At 40.1% G+C, this 21,694-nt stretch overlaps 1 protein-coding gene across 1 annotated transcript in view; it reads left to right on the top strand.

Moving 5' to 3' along the window:
• Nucleotides 1–21,694, top strand: part of CDH18 (cadherin 18) — a 523,245-nt gene that overhangs the window by 439,968 nt on the left and 61,583 nt on the right. Inside the window, exon 8 of the mRNA XM_075826752.1 lies at nt 15,125–15,261. Within this exon, the coding sequence (XP_075682867.1) occupies nt 15,125–15,261 (137 nt within the window). The remainder of the gene's footprint in view (nt 1–15,124; nt 15,262–21,694) is intronic.

A 21,694-nucleotide genomic window follows, 5' to 3' on the forward strand; every position in this document is an offset into this window, starting at 1 on the left:
AATTCCAGAAAAGAACCAAGAAAGGGATACAGTATACTGATTAATGGTCGTAAGGGGAGACTGCGCAGGAGGGCAGGGAGCAGGTAAAGGGCCAAAAAATGACCATTGACCGAGTCCCCACCATCCTGAGCAGGGATCCAAAAAGGAAGAAATAATAACCTCGGAGAAGGGGAGGAGAAAGAAGAATCCATAACAGATACAAAAGCCATATCCTTTCATTTAAAACAGTACTCTTTGGTTCTATTTGATGTCAGACTAATATGGACACTCTGTTCAATATATATCTCTCTATGAGCTATGGATATGGACACTCTGTTCAATATATATCTCTTTGTGAACTATAAAAGGAACAGAATATTGCCACTCGCAATATACTTGGAACCCCCTTCTTCTTTCTTTTTATTATTTTTTCTTCTTTATTTATTTATCTTCTTTCTCTTTTCTTTCTTTTTTTATTATTTTATTTATTTTTTATTATTATTCCTTATTATTATTTTTTATTTAACTTTTTATTTATTTATTCTCTTTTTCTTTCGTTTCTTTACTTAGTTACCCTTTTATTACTTTTTGGGAGATTGATGCCTCTTTCTCCAGGATAATGACATTGCATCTTATTTAAAGTTATTAATGAGGACCACATTTTTGGTTGTATTTGCTTTTGGCAACTCTGGCAATACTCTAATGAAATTTTTCTCCCTTTTTATGATTATTTTCTTAAAAATGGTTTAAGATGTATTGTACATTTGTTTAACCTGTATTTGCAGTTTATTCCCAACATTTTTCTGCATGTAAACGATTGAGTTATTAAAATTGATCATGTATCTTTAAATACCTGTGCTATATAAGCAGGTACTATCGTGAACATGATTTCCTGTCTCTGATGAAGTCCCAGCTGGGATGAAACGCGTAAGACGTATGCACGGTGGTGAGAGACGTCATCACACCGTTTTCTTCAGGCGTGGTTACCTGTAACTCCATGCCTCAAACCGCGCTTGGTTTGTTACCTACTACCTTGGCCGGTGTTTTCTTACTGGGTCTCTGGACTTGAGATTCCTAACCCCTACTACCTACGAGGTATGAGACCCAACACCTAGAGGATATCAACTGGCTGTTTCAAATCCGAAGCAAGGATTTTGCATGCACGCTACAACAGCCCTCACCTGTACCTGGGAATTATTCCATCCAGTTACGGATAAGGAAGCAAGGAAAAATCCACTCGGTGTATGATCAGGAACCCGCCTGTTTGAAGGAATTGAAATGACCAAAAGTTTGTTCCTAAAGGTCAGATGTACATGGCTGTTCAAGTTGCACTGAAAGTTCAATAAAGATAAAGACCATCCATGGACTGATCTGCCCGTAATAGATGAGTATGCGAAAAATCTCTGTGGATCATCTATATTCTCATTGCTTATTCCTGGATGTGCCTAATTATTTTACTGTCTTGACCGGTCTGAATTTACCTGTTTCTCTTAGACTGTAATTTGCTACATGCACCTTGCCGATATATTCTTTCTGTATCTTTGATATATCCTTTGTATTTCCTTGAGCATATTGATGCTTATATTCATATATACCCATTATTCCTCCTGGCCAGGTAGTTTTTAAATTATTTTGTATTATTGTATATGCAATTGTGGGAATTGTTTGTATTACCTTTCCGGTCCCCCCCCCCTTTTTTTCCTGACTTATTTTTTATTACATCTATAGATATATTCATTATTTATATATCCATTATTTAATTTTCTTACCCAGATGAGTGCTGGTTTGTCCTGGATAGTGTTTTGGTTTACTGTTCTTAAGAAAATATTAAGACTACTGTAATGATAGGGGTAGGGAAACGGACAAGTGAGCCCTAATCTACCCGCCACTCTGTCCCTGCCTACTTGCAACGACCCGCCCTAGGCGACGGGGTACAACTGGGCGGTGGTCCCTACGCTCAGTAAGTGCACGAGACAAACATACAAGGGAATATAAAGCAAAGGGAAAGGGGCAGTTGCCTACGGCAACACCGTGAGCAACAGAGTGGTGAACAAGCCAACTCAAACCAGGAGAGCACGAGGTACCAAACGCAGAGCAGAAGAGTAGTCAGAAAGCCAGGGTCAGAATGGAGCAGGATCAAATTGTTAGGAGCTGTAGCTGGGCCAGGAAACCACACGGAAAGAATCACAAGCAAGGAGGAACAGGAAAGGCAGGTATAAATAGACAGAGGGCGGGAGCTAGCTGAGTCTGGCCAGGCTGCGATAGGCTCTCCCACTCCTAAGCCTGCCAGCCTGAGTGGTGGAAGCTGGAGTCAGTCTCAGAGAGATAGACTCAGGTGAAGACTGATTACCTATGGAAGTTAACCTCGAAGCTGTGCCTGGAAGATCCTTTAAAGTACCCCCCCCTTTTATGAGGGGCCACCGGACCCTTTCTAAGTGGACCTGGTTTACTGGGAAAACAAAGGTGGAACTTCCTGACCAATACCCCAGCGTGAACATCCCGGGCGGGTACCCAAGTCTTGTCCTCAGGCCCGTAACCTCTCCAATGGACCAGGTACTGGAGGGAGCCTTGGACCATCTTGCTGTCCACAATCTTGGCCACCTCGAATTCCACCCCCTCAGGGGTGAGAACGGGAACAGGAGGTTTCCTCGAGGGAGCCAAGGACGGGGAGCAGCGTTTAAGGAGGGAGGCATGAAACACGTCGTGTATACGAAAAGATGGGGGTAACTCCAGCCGGAAGGAGACAGGATTGAGGACTTCAATGACCTTATACGGCCCAATAAACCGGGGAGCAAACTTCTTAGACGGGACCTTAAGACGCAAGTTCCTAGATGATAACCACACCAGATCCCCGACCATAAACAAGGGGTTAGCAGAATGTTTTCTATCAGCCTGAGTTTTTTTTACGCTCTGGGACGCCTCTAGGTTCTTCTGAACCTGTGCCCAGACTGTGCACAGTTCCCGATGAATTACCTCTACCTCGGGATTGTTGGAACTACCAGGTGAAACGGAGGAGAACCGTGGATTAAACCCAAAATTACAGAAAAAGGGGGAGACCCCTGACGAGTTACTGACCCGGTTATTAAGGGAAAATTCAGCGAGGGGAATGAATGAGACCCAATCATATTGACAGTCAGAGATAAAACACCTTAAATATTGTTCTAGAGATTGATTAGTCCTCTCAGTTTGGCCATTGGTTTCAGGATGGAAAGCAGAGGAGAAGGACAGATCAATCTCCAACTTCTTACAGAAGGCTCTCCAAAACAAAGAAACAAATTGTACCCCTCTGTCCGAAACAATATTGACAGGGACCCCATGGAGACGCAGGATGTGTTTGACAAACAAGGTAGCTAAAGTCTTGGCGTTGGGTAGTTTCTTGAGGGGCACAAAGTGGCACATCTTACTGAAGCGGTCTACTACCACCCACACCACTGACTTGCCTTGGGATGGAGGCAAATCGGTGAAAAAATCCATGGAGATATGGGTCCAAGGTCTCTGGGGAATGGGCAACGAACGTAGTAAGCCCGCTGGTCGGAACCTGGGAGTCTTGGACCTAGCACAAACCTCACAAGCGGCGATGTAGGCCTTAACGTCTTTAGGCAACCCAGGCCACCAATAGTTTCTGGCAATGAGGTGTTTGGTACCCAGGATGCCTGGATGAACAGATAGTGCAGAGTCATGATTTTCCCTAAGTATCCTTAGCCGGTATTGCAGGGGAACAAACAGCTTGTCCTCAGGAAGGTTCCCGGGAGCTGAACCTTGATCAGCTGCAATTTCAGAGACTAAATCAGAATCAATAGAAGAAATGATTATACCGGGAGGAAAAATACATGCAGGATCTTCCTCCGAAGGAGGGCTGGCCATGAAGCTACGCGACAGTGCATCAGCCTTAATATTTTTAGACCCAGCCCTATAGGTAACCAAAAAGTTGAATCTGGTAAAAAATAGCGCCCATCGAGCTTGTCTTGGGTTTAGCCTCCGGGCAGATTCTAGGAAAACCAGATTCTTGTGGTCGGTAAGGACCGTTACCTGGTGCCTAGCCCCCTCCAGGAAGTGGCGCCACTCTTCAAATGCCAATTTAATGGCTAAGAGTTCGCGGTTGCCAATATCATAGTTACTCTCAGTGGGCGAAAACTTCCTGGAGAAGTAGGCACAGGGGCGGAGATGGGTGAGGGACCTGGTACCCTGGGACAAGACAGCCGCCACTCACACATCGGATGTGTCAACTTCAACGATAAATGGCTCCATTTGGTTGGGCTGAACCAGCACCGGGGCCGAGATAAAGCACTTCTTAAAGGGAATGTGTTGCCAGAAAAACATGTTTTTTTTATAAAAATTAAACATTTAGTGTGTGGGTGATTAAACATTGTTCAAATTTTTTTTTTTTTTTCGCGAGTCAGGAAATATTATAAATTATTTCTAATTTATAATACTACCCATTTTTGGTCACTAGATGGAGCTAGTTCCCAAAATTGCAGCATTGCAACATTGGGTTAAAAGCCCTCGCTCTAGTGAGCTCTCAGCTTCCCCCCTCCTTTATCCTGGCTAGTGCCGGGATAAACGAGGGGTTTGAACGGTGTAACCTCCTACACTGTGTGTCGCCATTTTTTGAGCTAACACACAGCGTAGTAGGTTTACATACAGTAGTAAACACACAAACACGAACATACATTGAAAGCTCTTACCTGCTCCTGCCGCCGCGGCTCCCTCCGGCCCGTCCGCTCCGTTTGCTGCCGCTGGTCCAAGTGCACAAATCCGGAAGCCGCGACCGGAAGTAGTAATATTACTGTCCGGCCGCGACTTCCGATCCACAGGAAAATGGCGCCGGACGGCGCCAATTTCGAATTGGACTGTGTGGGAGCGGCGCATGCGCAGTTCCCACACAGACGCCGTACACGGAAGTCAATGGGACGGGAGCCGTTCACAGTCCCTATGGGACTGTGGCTGCCGTGTTCCATGTCTGTATGTGTCGTTAATCGACACAGACAGAAATGGAACAAAAAATGGCAGCCCCCATAGGGAAGAAAAAGTGTAAAAATAAGAAAAAGTAAAACACAAACACACAAATGAATATAAACGTTTTTAATAAAGCACTAACATCTTTAACATATAAAAAAATAATTTGTGATGACACTGTTCCTTTAAGGACCTCAAAAGCCTGGACAGCCTCTGGAGACCAGTGGAGGAGATCAGCACCTTTGCGAGTGAGGTCCGTAAGAGGCTTAGCGATGACCGAGAAGTTAGCAATGAATCTCCTGTAAAATTAGCGAACCCCAAAAAAGACTGTAACGCCTTCAGGGAGGCAGGTTGGACCCATTCCGCCACAGCCTGAACCTTGGCGGGGTCCATGCGGAATTCATGAGGAGTGAGGATTTGACCCAAAAATGGTATCTCCTGTACCCCAAACACACATTTTTCGGTTTTTGCAAACAGTTTGTTTTCCCGAAGGACCTGGAGCACCTTTCTGACATGCTCAATGTGGGAGGGCCAGTCCTTGGAAAACACCAGTATGTCATCAAGGTACACTACAAGAAATATCCCCAGGTAATCTCTCAAAATCTCATTTATGAAATTCTGGAAGACCGCAGGAGCATTACACAACCCAAAGGGCATGACGAGGTATTCGAAATGACCTTCGGGCGTGTTAAACACAGTCTTCCACTCATCCCCCTCTTTGATGCGGATAAGGTTATACGCCCCCGTAGATCAAACTTAGAGAACCATTGGGCCCCCTGAACCTGATTAAAGAGATCAGGAATCAAAGGAAGGGGATACTGGTTCCTTACAGTGACCTTATTCAGGTTAGCTCCTGGTACCAATTCGATAGCGCAATCGTATTCTCTATGAGGAGGTAACACTTCGGAGGCCTCCTTAGAGAAAACATCAGCGAAGTCCCGAACAAACTCAGGTAGCGTGTTCACCTCCTCAGGGGGAGAAATAGAATTAACAGAAAAACATGACGTCAAACATTCATTACCCCATTTGGTAAGCTCCCCAGTATTCCAGTCAAACGTGGGATTATGCAACTGCAACCAGGGAAGGCCTAAAACCAAATCGGACGATAATCCCTGCATCAACAGTACAGAGCACTGCTCCAAATGCATGGAGCCAACAAGGAGTTCAAAAACAGGGGTATGCTGTGTAAAATAACCATTAGCAAGAGGAGTGGAGTCGATACCCACTACCGGGACAGGTTTAGGCAAATCAATCAAAGGCATAGCAAGAGACATAGCAAATTCCACAGACATGATATTAGCAGAGGACCCTGAATCCACGAAGGCGCTGCCGGTAGCAGACCTACCACCAAAAGAGACCTGAAAGGGAAGCAAGATCTTATTACGATCTTATTACGTTTCATATTTACGGGAAATACCTGTGCGCCCAAGTGATCTCCCCGATGATCACTTAGGAGCGGAAGTTCTCCGGCTGCATTCTTACGCTTAGGACAGTAGTTCACTTGATGCTTGTCATCCCCACAGTAGAAGCAGAGACCATTCTTCCTGCGGAAATTTCTACGTTGTTGGGGGGACACGAAGGCCCCGAGTTGCATAGGTACCTCTGACTCTTCCGGGGAAAAACGAAGCAACGGAACCTCGGGAGGCATCATGGGGGAGTCGGAGGAGAAAACACATAAACGTTCGCGTTGTCGTTCCCTGAGACGTCGGTCAAGTCGTACCGCTAAAGCCATAACCTGGTCTAGGGACTCAGAAGAGGGATAGCTAACTAGCAGGTCTTTCAGGGCGTTCGACAGACCCAACCTAAACTGGCACCTTAAGGCAGGGTCATTCCACCGAGAAGCTACGCACCACTTCCTAAAGTCAGAACAATACTCCTCAACAGGTCTCTTACCCTGACGTAAGGTCACCAGCTGACTCTCGGCAAAGGCAGTCTTGTCAGAATCGTCATAAATGAGTCCGAGAGCCGAAAAGAAAAGATCAACGGAGGAAAGTTCAGAGGCGCCAGGAGCCAAGGAAAAGGCCCATTCTTGGGGCCCGTCCTGGAGCCGGGACATAATTATACCCACTCGCTGGCTCTCAGAACCTGAGGAGTGGGGCTTTAAGCGAAAGTAAAGCCTGCAACTCTCCCGAAAGGAGAGAAAAGCCCTCCGGTCCCCTGAGAACCGGTCGGGCAACTTGAGGTGGGGTTCAGGAGTTGAGGTGAGGTGAACTACCAAGGTAGCATCAGGCTGGTTGACCTTCTGAGCCAGGGCCTGGACCTGTAGGGAGAGACCCTGCATTTGCTGAGCCAGGGTCTCAAGGGGGTCCATAGTAGTGTCAGGGACCAGGGTAGACTAGGTATATGGGCTTGTGATTATGTAATGATAGGGGTAGGGAAACGGACAAGTGAGCCCTAATCTACCCGCCACTCTGTCCCTGCCTACTTGCAACGACCCGCCCTAGGCGACGGGGTACAACTGGGCGGCGGTCCCTACGCTCAGTAAGTGCACGAGACAAACATACAAGGGAATATAAAGCAAAGGGAAAGGGGCAGTTGCCTACGGCAACACCGTGAGCAACAGAGTGGTGAACAAGCCAACTCAAACCAGGAGAGCACGAGGTACCAAACGCAGAGCAGAAGAGTAGTCAGAAAGCCAGGGTCAGAATGGAGCAGGATCAAATTGTTAGGAGCTGTAGCTGGGCCAGGAAACCACACGGAAAGAATCACAAGCAAGGAGGAACAGGAAAGGCAGGTATAAATAGACAGAGGGCGGGAGCTAGCTGAGTCTGGCCAGGCTGCGATAGGCTCTCCCACTCCTAAGCCTGCCAGCCTGAGTGGTGGAAGCTGGAGTCAGTCTCAGAGAGATAGACTCAGGTGAAGACTGATTACCTATGGAAGTTAACCCCGAAGCTGTGCCTGGCAGATCCTTTACAACTACATACACAATTCTAGCTATTCCTGCCATAAAACAAATCCTTCTTGTTCATTCACTTCTAACATTTATTATCATTTAGCAGTTTAAGGTTAGAAAAACAAGGCTGCTTTCTTTCAAGATCGGTGTCACAATTGTCCGGAGGTAGTTGTGGTATTGCATCTCAGCCCCATTCACTGCAATGGTGCTGAACTATAATACTAGACACAACCTGTGGACTGGGGTGTCACTGTTTTCAGAAGAAAGCAGCCAGTTTCAAATCATGTAAATGATGCTTGATTACTTATCATTCCTTTTGTTGAAGGTCTGGAGCCGAGGCAAAAAGTGGGCAGCGGCAGTTCAAAACTCACAAGACTTGTTTGGCTTAGCTTATTGGCCGACAAGTCTTTTTATTTTCAGGCAGTCTGTGAAGAGATGGCTACTTCTGAGTGAGAAACTCAGAGTTTATATACAGAGGTTCAGAGCCTCTCAATCAAAGAGTGACTAACAGTCATCAGTAGTCCAGGAGGACTCAGGTGTTAGGACACCAGCGGGCAGCAGGATTAACTACGGGGGAATGGGTGGTAGGGCATATCAGTACTTAGCCTCTAATCCATGGGCTTCAGAGTAGCTGCAAGATCTACCTCCATTGAAAGTACCATATTGGACTGTTTAAATACCACATCAATAAAAAAAATACACCACAGAATATTTTTATTAATATACAATCTCATGCAATTAAAGAAAGATTAAAGGACTGTTTTCAATGTATGATATGGTACTCATTATGGTCATGTCTGTGGCTGTCTCCTCCTGCTCCCACTGAGCACCTACCAGCTTTTAACATAATTTTAGTCCAGGCCAATGCCGCACCATTTCTCCTGGCTGCCCAGTGCACGGACTCCCCTGCACATGCTGACCCCTCCTCCATTAAAAGGCCGTCGCTTGTCAAAATCCATCTAGCTTTTCCAGGTAAACAAGGTGGCCTCCCTCATTGCTCATTGCCTGAGAAAATAGGTTCCTTAGTCTAGGTTGCTACTACTGTTATCCTATTAGTTAATTGAATTATCTGTTGCCAACCCTGCTTTGTTCTGTCTGCTGCCTGCCCTGACTTCTTGCTTGATTACCGTGATGACTGTCTGCTTCCTGCCCTGACCTCTGGCTCTGATAACCGTGAGTTACCATCTGCTGCCTGCCCAAATCTTCGCAAAGTAAGGACTTTTCAGCTTGTCTTCTGAAATTATATCACACCTGTCCACATCAGCCGTTGTTAATGAAAACTGCTCTGGGAGTTGTGACCTGGGAATTCTAGCACCCAAGTCCACATCTCCATACAGTGGTTAAAGGTTAAAAACCTATTAACCCTTTAGAATCTGCTCCCCAGTTTAATCCCACGGCAAATCCATGAGCCACACAGAGTGTTCACATTATCCTCTGTTGGCCCTTTGACATACACCTACAATATATGGACAAAAATACTGTGACACCTACATGTAACAACTACACGTTACACCATTCTAAATTTTCAGGCATTAATATGGATTTTGTCCCCAATTTGCAGCTACGGATGTAGCCATCTTTAACTTGACTCTGATAATTTGTTGCAGCGTGATATCACAAAAAAAAAGCCTGTGAAAAGCACTGAAAAAGTCAGGAAAAAGTTTCTTGACACTGTGTATTTAATGCATTGAAATTTACGATAAAAATGGCTACATGTGTAAAACAGCTTCCACTCTTCTGGGAAGGCTTTGTATAAGATTTTGGAGGGTGTCTGTGGGAATTTTTGACCATTTATCCAGAAGAGCATTTATGAGGTCAGACACTGATGTTGGATGAGAGGATCTGGCTCGCAATGTCTGTTCTAGTTAATCCCAAAAGTGTTTGATGGAGTTGAGTTCAGGGCTATGTGCAGGCACAGTCAAGTTTGTCACACCAAGCTCACCCAATCATGCCTTTATGGAACTTACTTTGTGCACTGAAGCACAGCAATGCTGGAACAACAAAAGGGCCTTCCTCAAACTGTTCCCACAAAGTTGAAAGCATACAATTGTCCAAAATGTCTTGATATGCTAAAGCATTAAAATTTCACTGGAACTAAGTTGCCTAAGCCATCCCATATAAAAACAACCACATAGCATTATCCCTCCTTCACCAAACTTTACAGTTGGCACAAAGCAGTCAGTAACATTCTCCTGGCATTTGCCAAACCCAGACTCATCTAACAGACTGCCAGATAGACAAGCATGATTCGTCACTCCACAGAACATGTTCAGTGGCAGCGTGCTTTACATGGCATTGTCCTTGGTGATGTAAGGCTTGCATTGAGCTGATCGGTCATGGAAACCAAACCATGAAGCTCGCGGCGCACAGTTTTTGTGCGGATGTTAACGCCAGTGGAAGTTTGGAACTCTGCAGTTATTGAGTCAGCACAGTGTTAGCGACTTTTATGCACTATGCACCTCAGTACTCCGTGACCCCGGTTTGTAACTTTGTGGCTAAGTTGCTGTAGATCCTAAATGCTTCCTCTTTGCAATAATACCACTGACAGTTGATTGTGAAATATCAAGGAAGAAATACATTTCACAAACTGACTTTTTGCCATGGTGGCATTCTATTACAGTACCACTCTCAAATTCAGTGAGCTCTAGAAAATGACCTATTCTTTCACAAATGTTTGTAAAGGCAGTCTGCATGGATAGGTGTTTGATTTTATACACCTTTGGCAATGGGACTGAATCAAACACTTGAACTCAATGATAAAGAGGTGTGTGCCAAAACTTTTGTACATATAGTGTATCTCTACAGGCCCCGTCACGGTACTCATTGGGACAATTGCATGAAAGGATAAAAAAATCATTCAGGTACTGTCTCTCACATGGCGAAGGGCATGGGAGGTCAGAGTCTACTTTATCTTTTTTTTTTCTATTTGAATATAGAAGGTTTCGTGGAAATCACTCTTCTGCATGTAGAGTACTAGATTTCAGAAAAACATAAAAATATGTATAAAAAATATAAAAGACACAAACTTGTACTCTTAATCAATAAAATATATATTTTCCAAAGATTGAGGGATGCAGAATGTTGTGTTTATTTTATCATATCTTATCTTGCTTACCATGACATTTTCAAGGTAAAGAAAATAAGTTGTAAATCCTATCAAATATGTGTATTGTGTTTTACCTTCATTCATTTTACATTTACTTTTGTGACTATTTATTTTCCTACTCTGCTTCTTCTCAAGGTTTTATATTTCTGTTTCATGATTCAAGGGCGGATTCCAGAAGCTATTTAGTCCAATAGTCAGTTCAATGTCAAAACTTTTTCAATAAATCATATGTGTAAGCACTGCAAACATTTAAAAATTACCTTGTTACAGTGTGATTTAGTAAGCTTTGTAAAAGTAGTTTTGGAATAACTTCATAGTTTCATTTAAAAAAAAAATCACTATGGAATTTACTAATAACAAACTAAAGTGGTAAATTTCAATACAATTATTTCCTTGTGTAATCTAGTTTTATCAGCCTTACTTATTCAATATCACAATCTAAATGTCATAGATAAACATGTAAAGATAATAAAACATAAAAATACACATGTCCAAGGGCAAAAAAAAAACAGGTAGGTGTTTCATCTGGTACCAAAGCATTTTCTACAGCGTAGCTATACAAAATTGAAAAAGTGTAAACAATACACAATCCATTTATCATTGCTTGGAAATTCACTAAATGGCCAAAACTATGTGAACACCTGACCATCACATCTACAGTATATGAGCTTGTTGGACATGCCAATAGCTTATTACTATATATTTGGCACCTATTTGAGCCCATAACAGCCTCTAATCTTCTGAAAAAAAACGTTCTACAAAATTTGGGAGTGTTTTTGTGGGAATTTGTGCCTATTCAGCCAAAAGAGCATTTGTGAGGCCAGACATAGATGTTGGATGAGAAAGTCTGGCTTGCAATATCCATTCCAATTCATCCCAAAGGTGTTTGATGGGGTTGAGGTTAGGGTTCTGTACATTTTTATTTGCTATGTACTTTAGCACTCAGTGGTTGTGCTCTGTAAAGTTTGTGTGGCCTACAGCTTTGTGGCTGAGCTGTTGTTACACTTAGTTACTTTTACTTTGTCAAATTTTTAAGAAAATTACCTCAACTTATCTTAAAATGTGTCTCCTGAAACCAGCATAACAAGTTATCAGATTATGTTGCTAAACCAGAGACGCTACCATAGGAAGGTCCATGAACATCTATTCCCTTCTTTCAAAATCGCCTCCATAGCTGCGCCTCACCAACTGGTGGGCGTTTCACCAGTGAGGCCTGACTTAAATTTTTAGTTTAGCTAAGCTTCACCACTTATGGCTTATATTTTGTGGCGTAAGCAAGCTAGCACCTGCAAGCCGGGGGAACCAGTGTAAGTGCAGGTTGCTATTACCCACAAGCAATGGCATAATATCTCGTAGGATTTGTGAAGTGAATATGGGAATTCTGAGAGTCACTCAATACACTTACTAGTTGAACATTCCCTATGACAGTTAGAAAAAATAAATATTAGTCAAGATGTAAACTGCTGTCTATCTGTTTAAATGTATCTGGCTGTGTTGGTTCTTGGCATCTGGCACAGTCTTTTGTGTTTCTAGGTAGTGCTTTTACCCCTAAGTATTTCCAGTTTCTTTAAACCTCTGTTTCCTTTTCTCTTGCAGTTTTCTATAAATTTCCTCAATGCATTTTTTCATTTTAATTACGCCATTTACTCTTTGGAATACATTGTCCTCTGTAACAAAATCATACATAAGCCCAAAATTAATATTGAAAGCAGTTTTCTCTAAGGAAAAGTTTCTCTTATTCTATTAAGAATTTAAAACAGTTTTTATAGTTTATCTACATCTGAATAATAGAGATGCAGCACGATCTGAATGGTGGGGATATTCTAATGAATACTGTGTGTGAGAAAGCTGTCAAGTTAATTTTAGATATAGAAAAATAGGGAATTATAAGTACCGAGTTTCTCAACCACTTCATAAGATGTACATATTACATGCATTTAGATGCGTTCATTCTTATAGATGGGGATAAAACTGTGTGCCAACTTTACACTTGTGTTGTAGAGAAGTGAATAGTTTTTGTCCTTATTTTTTACAGATGGATTCAAATGTATACTGTGCAAATGTATGCAAGTATATTCTCATACATTTGGAAACATCTGCCATTGACTTCCATTGTGAAGAAAAAAGTATACCTGAATCCTTTTTTTTATGCTTTCCTGTTATTTGGAAATGTTTTGCAGTTAATTTTTTTCAATACAATCAAAAAATAATATCCAGGTGAAAATCTGCCAGACATACTAAAAGGAGACACTTGGTATATGTAGAATTCTATGGATAATGTACAGTATACTCCATGTTTGGATATTTTTTTTTCATTGCGGACATATACTGTACAACCAACTGTCTGGCCAAATTTGGTGTGTGTCATTTTTTTGCTTGCCTTTTTTAATATCAATAATTGCTGATAGAACTTAAATCCCCACTATATGCATGGACTATGAAATATGCATAATGATAGACTAATATGATTTATTTCTTGAATACAGATTAGAGCCAGGCAGGAAATAGAGTTCCTATGATTGCTAGGTAAATGCCAGTAGAAGAATAGCTTTATAAGAGCTGACATTGCCTTTTGATTAAATGTGGCTAAATATGTATCATAATAACTTATTGAAAATGTTACGTCTTCTTGATATCACAATCAACAGCACGAAAAAAGGTAACAGCATTCAGTCTTTAAAGAGGCACTGTCACCACATTATAAATGCCCTATCTGCTACAAAATCTGACCGGCACAGTAATGTAGATAACAACAGTGGTTTTTATTTAAAAAACGATCAGTTTTGAGCAAGTTATGAACAATTTTATACATATGCTAATTAGTTTCTTAATAGACAACTGGGCGTTATTTAACTTTTTACCAACTGGGGGTTGTAAAAGAAGTGTATGACGCTGACCAATTAGTGTCATACACTTCTCTTCATTCCAGCCCAGCTTGTTTCACTGCGCAGCGTGATCTTGCGAGATCACGCTGTGCTGTCGCTTGCTCCCACATTAACTTTACCGAAGTATCTTGAGAGTGAATAGACATCGCCTCCAGCCAGGATATGATGTCTATTCACACTCCCGACACTTCGGTAACGTTTCTGTGTGACTTAACTCACAGCACAGCGTGATCTCGCTGTGAATGACAGCACAGCGTGATCTCGCGAGATCACCCTGTGTGTGCGCAGTGAAACAAGCTGGGCTGGAACGAGGAGAAGTGTATGATGCTGATTGGTCAGCTTCATACACTTCTCTTTACAACGCCCAGTTGGTAAAAAGTTAAAAAACGCCCAGTTGTCTATTAAGAAACTAATTATCATAAATCTAAAATTGTTCATAACTTGCTCAAAATTGATCGTTTTTCAAAATAAAAACCACATCTGTTATCTACATTACAGCGCCAATCACATTATGTAGGAGATAGGGCACTTGTAATCTGATGACAGAGCCTCTTTAAATATAAAAAGTCCACAACAAGTGTCCATGCAATGTTTTGGCTCACAACTGAGCTTTTCTCAAGACTTTTTTTGAGGAAGGCTCAGTTGTGAATTTAAACATTGCATGGACACTTGAGTAGTATACAGCAGTTAGGCTTTTAATAATTGAAGACTGAGTGCTTTTACCTTTTCAGTTTGCTGTGGATTGTGATTGTGATTGGATCCTTCCCTGATGTCACGTGCATTGCATACAGCTACTCTAGTTTGAGGTTAAAGTGAGCAACATATTCTGTAGTTTGTTTTTTGTGTCTTGATATCACAATCAGTTGATATATTGGTGTCATGATCTATTATGCTTTTGAATAACTCAGCTCAAATACTTCTACACTTTTGTTAAATTAAAAATTATTTTACTTAGTCCTCCTGCCTGCTCTTTTTCCTCCATCATCACCCCCTCTTCCTCACATTTATTTTTCTCTGTTTAGCTTTAACGTTCACCTTTTTATCTTCTTCTTTCTGGTCATAAAAAGGAAAATATTTGCCTCTATAACATGTACTATACATCAATTTTGTAGATTACATTGGAAGGGTAGTAAAAAAATACAAAAACAGTAAAATTCTAGGAAAATGTGTTAATGTGCTGTGTAACTAAAAGTTCTGCATACATTCTTGTATACCGGTTGTAACTTATTTCGCTGTGTGTATATATCTGTATTTCCACAAAATATCAACTGTTTTTTTTTTTGTTTTTTTTTTTAACTTTAACAGATATTTCCTGAATAATAATTCACAAGAAGAGAAGATTTTTGAAATAGATGCAAAAAATGGTGCAATTAGGACAACAAAACGACTGGATCGAGAGGAAATCCCCTGGTACAATATTACAGTATCAGCATCAGAGATAGGTACTACTTCTAAAGTGTACAATATACAATAAAGTATTCTTATTTTATCACTGTGTGATTGATTGATTGATTGATTGATTGATTGATTGATTGATTGATTGATTGATTGATTGATTGATTGATTGGTTCAGTGAATTTTTATTTTGCAATGGCACTTGAATTCCATAGAAAACTGTAGATTTTGTGAAAATGTTGGAATTTGCTTAAGCTGATTTTTACTTTGAATAAAAGAAAAATACCGCTGTCACATTAAAACAAAACTGGGTGTTAATCAATAACTATTCACCCTTTCAAATCAGTATTTAATAGAAGTAGCATCGTTTTGAACTCTGAGATATTGCTGTTTTTTGCTTTGGTATAATTTTTTGGGGTTGGGTAAATAACTCTCACCAAGATGCTGATACTTTGCGAACTGCAGCAGATTTTCCTTTAGGTTAAAAAGGCTGAATAATATTTGGGGGAAGGGGAGTACCCACATCTTATAGCAACTTTAATGAAAATGTTTTAACAGAGTAGAGATAGATAGATAGATAGATAGATAGATAGATAGATAGATAGATAGATAGATAGATAGATAGATAGATAGATAGATAGATAGATAGATAGATATGAGATAGATAGATAGATAGATAGATAGATAGATAGATAGATAGATAGATAGATAGATAGATAGATAGATAGATAGATAGATAGATATGAGACAGATGATAGATAGATAGATAGATAGATAGATAGATAGATAGATAGATAGATAGATAGATAGATAGATAGATAGATAGATAGATAGATAGATAGATAGATATGAGACAGATGATAGATAGATAGATAGATAGATAGATAGATAGATAGATAGATAGATAGATAGATAGATAGATAGATAGATAGATAGATAGATAGATAGATAAACAAATATATCTAGCAGCACCGGTGTATGGTGGGTGCAAATCCTCAGGAACAGACCACGCTCCAAACTTGATAATATTCAAAAAATAGGCAGCACTCCGCAGTAAATGTGAAAATAGGGTACTTTTATTGCCCCCTGTGCAACGTTTCAGCTCTGTCCTCTAGAGGCTTGAGAAAGGCTCTAGAGGACAGAGCTGAAACGTTGCACAGGGGGCAATAAAAGTACCCTATTTTCACATTTACTGCGGAGTGCTGCCTATTTTTTGAATATTAGATAGATAGATAGATAGATAGATAGATAGATATGAGATAGATTAGATAGATAGATAGATAGATAGATAGATAGATAGATAGATTAGATAGATAGATAGATAGATAGATAGATAGATAGATAGATAGATAGATAGATAGATAGATAGATAGATAGATAGATAGATAGATAGATAGATATGAGACAGATGATAGATAGATAGATAGATAGATAGATAGATAGATAGATAGATAGATAGATAGATAGATAGATAGATAGATAGATAGATAGATAGATAGATAGATAGAGAGTAGAAAGCAGCAGCACTCTATAGCAAATTCCACTACTGTAGTGGCTGCACAGCAGGTAATCCTAATCCAAGGACTGTAGAATATATTAAAATGAATCCTGCAGCACTCCAATATAGCAAAAAAATGAGGTGGTTTATTCAATCAACATAAAGATGCAACGTTTCTGTCCAAACTTGGGACCTTTCTCAAGCATAGTGATAGACAGACAGTTAGTCAGACAGATAGATACAGTTTATGTAATATCTTACAGTTCTAGGAAATAAAAAGCGAATTCATAGTCCATATTTGCTTAAGAGGTCCTTCTTCTCTAGGCTGAATCACTCAAAAAATTGTATAATGCAACCGCTTTGACCTTTTGCAGTAAAACTTCTGTGATTCTAAGATAAATGGCAAAAAGAGTTGGAATCATCAACCTGTTGCAGAGAAAAGAGAAACAAAAAGTATTGATTATAGCAATCAATCAGATACTGTCATATTTCTAGTGCACTTTAGACAATGTAAGCTGATTTCCTCCTGCTATAAATAACTCCAATTTAATGGCTTCAAACCAGATAAAATGTTTCATAATACACAATAGGTAAAAAAAGGTAAAAGTTTGCTTAAAATCTACTAATACTTTACTTATGTGATTATTGGGAATGCATATTTGGATATTATGTAACAAACAAAGGTGATTTGTTGGTCCAATAGAGTCATTCATATGCATTCCAAACTCATCTAAAAAAATTAAAATCAACAATTTTGCAAGCAACTTAATTTATAACTACCACGTGCATACTGTAGCCATCAGCAGCTGCTCTGGTGCCCAGTAACTGATGGGGTCCACTCAGGTGCAAGAAGATCAGTGTTCCTTTTTGTGGGAAAAAAAACACTGTGGTTATCCATGCCGGGATTGCAGCTCAAGTAAAATAGTAACACTTGTAGTTCAGTTTACTGTTACCAAGGTGGCGAGCCCATGACTGACTTTGCTATGGGGTTCTATCAATTCTAGTTATGCCATTAAACCAGCTGACGTCATATTTATTTTAACCATTTCCCTGCAAAATGCAGTAATAATAATAGAATATCAGGGACAGACAGAGATTTGGTTTTGGTATCATATTTTATCACATTTTTCCCTTGGATTATTTTAGGGAGCAGGATAAAATTGTAATTGCTTTTTTGTCTGTTTAGGATAGGGTGAAGGACAGAAGGGCAGAGGTAGCTGCAATAGAGAGTAGGAAGCACAATCACAGGCTGTCACTGATCTCTCATCCCATTCCAGTGACCAGAGGGGTGTGTTAAATGAACTGGTTTTTTTTATGTTATCAACCACTTTAACCAATCATCTACGTCCAATACATTTGACCGATGGAATAGAAAATAACTTTTCACCCACTGATGTGTGTGTAATTCAAGCTTTCATTTAACTTGCATGCAAATATCGTCAGCTTTGGCATTTGTTTTTACCTTCACCAGTAAATGTTAACATGTGTGGTATGTATAAAATCCTAACGTCTTACAGGTTTTTGTAGAGTATATATTTTTGCATAAAGGATCTGCCTGATTAAGCATTTTAGTTGCAAACTAACATGTTTATGCAATTTTTGTAAGAATTACAGTGACATGCAAAGTTGCATGAAGGTGTACTTCCAGGTAGAAATTTTCACTGTTTCTGTCTTTTCTGTACTCACATACAGAGCACCCAGTGAGATGATCTTTGTGGTTATGTGACTGGTCAAATGATCGCCAGAATGTCGGTAGTAGTAGGATGCTGCTGGGTCTATATATATCCAGCACAGCGCTAACAGGGACAATAGTAACTATAGCAGGGCTGATTTCCCCTGTGACAGTGGAAAAGTAAAGTGTAAAACAAATACAAAAAAATAATAATTTCCCTCAAAGGTCTTTTCTGACCTTTAAGGGACAGACTATAATAAAAAAAATTAAGTAATAAAAGGCAAAAATAAATTAAATAAAAAAACATGCATAAAATACCCCCCTAAATTATATCAAAATTTAGTGTAGACAATGACGAATAAAGTCTATTTTAGGATAAAACTATAATATTACAAGAGAAAAAACTAGCTGAAATGTAAAAAAAAAATGCATATTTGTTTTACTATGTTTTTATAAACTATAAGCCTAAAAATGCTGTAAAAGCAAAAATGATGTATTGTATATGAAAACGATAAGAAAAGTAGCCTACAATGGTGCCGAAAAAGTTGCAAAAATCACGTCGCTAACTTAACAAATATAAAGGTTATAGCCGTTTATCTAATGTGTTCTGAAAATGGGTAAACGGTGTCCTAAAGGCACAAAATAGCCCAATCCGGTACCTGTTAGTAACTATCTTTTCATAACTATTTAATGAGAGATATGCTGGATTTGCACACAGCATTCTGCTGCTTTTTTTGTGTGTTTTTCCGTAGTGTTTTTAATGTAATTTTTATCATAGTTATTGATGCACTTTTTAGTGCGGCCAGATGTTAAATTTAATTCTGTAGTAAAACATAAAAGCATACAACTACGTTTTGGTTTACGCCATTTTTGAGGCAATTTTCTGATCAGTGGCATTTTTTTCCAAACGCAGCATGCTCTGGGTATGGCGTTTTCTGGCATTTTTCCCAAAGGCTACTCTATAGGACTGTAAGGGCACATTCAGACGTGGTGGAATTGCTGTTGAATTCCGCTGCGGATAGTTCGCAGTGGAATTCTGCAGCAGCCGTTTTTTACATTTGTTTCTATATATTTTTAGGAAACTTAGTTCAGACGTTGCAGAAAATAACTGTGCGGAAATTAGCCTGCATTGCAGATTTTTTTCCTCCGCAGCATGCTCATTACATTGCGGAGAAGAAGCGGAATTTCACTGCGGATTTCAGCCTTTGCAATGCAAAAACTGAAATCTGTGGCAAATCCGCTGTGATTTCTGCAACGTCTGAATTACCTATCAAATATGCAAATGTTGCTGCAGATTCGTTGCGTAATTACCCTGAATCTGCACCAACATTTGCAGCGGAAAAATTCTGCCACGTCTGAAAATGGCCTTAAACTACCAGAAAAATACATGTGCAAAGTGACACTAACCTAAAACGCCCCCAAAAATGCCACTAAAAATGCCATATGCCATATAAATGCTATATATATAGTTACATAAAATACACTACAGGTACAGATAGACAGACAGGTTTCTCACATAAAACACATAAATACGGCTCAATAAACCTATATATGTATGTATGTATGTATGTGTGTGTGTGTGTGTGTGTGTGTGTGTAAACGATGTATAACAAGTCAGGATTCACTACAGCCAGTCACATGACACATATAATTGGGTGTGGCTTGTCTCAGACTTGTAAGTCTGAACCCAGATGCAGACAAATATTCAGTACATTGGGAAAACCTGGAAATATTTTATCAAACAAAATACCTGTCAGTATAACATAGTTATACAGTTAGATAGTTGATAGGGTTGAAATAATGCATAAGTCCATCAAGTCCAACATACAGGGTGGGCCATTTATATGGATACACCTAAATAAAATGGGAATGGTTGGTGATATTAACTTCCTGTTTGTGGCACATTAGTATATGGGAGGGGGGAAACTTTTCAAGCAGGGTGTTGACCATGGCGGCCATTTTGAAGTTGGCCATTTTGTATCCAACTTAAGTTTTTTCAATGGGAAGAGGGTCATGTGACACATCAAACTTATCGAGAATTTCACAAGGAAAACAATGGTGTGCTTGGTTTTAACGTTACTTTATTCTTTCATGAGTTAGATTGTGTTGGATTGTCAATGCAACCCTCTTCTGCCACTCTTCACACACTGATAGCAACACCGCAGAAGAAATGCCTCCCGATCTGACCCTCTTAGACTTTTATCTTTGGGGTCATCTGAAGACAATTGTCTATGCTGTGAAGATACGAGATGTGCAGCAACTGAAACTACGGATACTGGAAGCCTGTGCTAGCATTTCTTCTGTGGTGTTGCTATCAGTGTGTGAAGAGTGGGAGAAGAGGGTTGCATTGACAATCCAACACAATGGGCAGCACTTTGAACACATTTTATAAGTCGTCAGAAACTTGTAAATAACTCATGAAAGAATAAAGTAACGTTAAAACCAAGCACACCATTGTTTTTCTTGTGAAATTCTCGATAAGTTTGATGTGTCACTTGACCCTCTTCCCATTGAAAAAACTAAAGTTGGATACAAAATGGAGGACTTCAAAATGGCCGCCATGGTCAACACCCAGCTTGAAAAGTTTCCCCCCTCCCATATACTAATGTGCCACAAACAGGAAGTTAATATCACCAACCATTCCCATTTTCTTTAGGTGTATCCATATAAATGGCCCACCCTGTATAATACTACTGTGCTTATCCAGAGAAAGGCAAAAATCCCAACTCCGAATATGGCATTCAGAATAAATCCCTGAATTAAAGTCCCATCTCCAGAATCTAGTACTCTCAACTTGTAATATTACATTTTTCCTGAAAAGGCCCTTCTTGAACTTGTTCAAAGAATCAACCATCACATCATCCTGCAGCAGAGAGTTCCATAGTCTCACCACTTTTATTGTAAAGAATCCCCGTCTGTGATGATGGTGAAACCCTTTTTCCTCTAGACGTAGAGGATGCCCCCCTGTCCTTGTTACAGGCCTAGGTATAAAAAGATTAGAAAGATTTCTGTACTGTCCATATTTTCCATCAGTCCTATTTTATTTTATATACCAACCTTTTATGAGGCACAGTATCAAATGCCTTTGAAAAGTTTAGATACACCACATCCACAGCCTTACCCAGGTCTAGTCTGGAACTTACCTCCTCATAGAAGCTGATCAGATTAGTTTGACAGGACCGATCCCTCAAAAACCCATAATACTACATTAACAGTTTATTTGCATTGAGATACTCAAGAATAGCATCTCAAATATTTTACCCACAATGGAGGTTAAACTTACAGGCCTATAGTTTCCGGGCTCACTTTT

The sequence above is a fragment of the Rhinoderma darwinii genome, chromosome 5 (genome assembly GCF_050947455.1).
Source record: "Rhinoderma darwinii isolate aRhiDar2 chromosome 5, aRhiDar2.hap1, whole genome shotgun sequence".
Taxonomy (NCBI): Eukaryota; Metazoa; Chordata; class Amphibia; order Anura; family Rhinodermatidae; genus Rhinoderma; species Rhinoderma darwinii.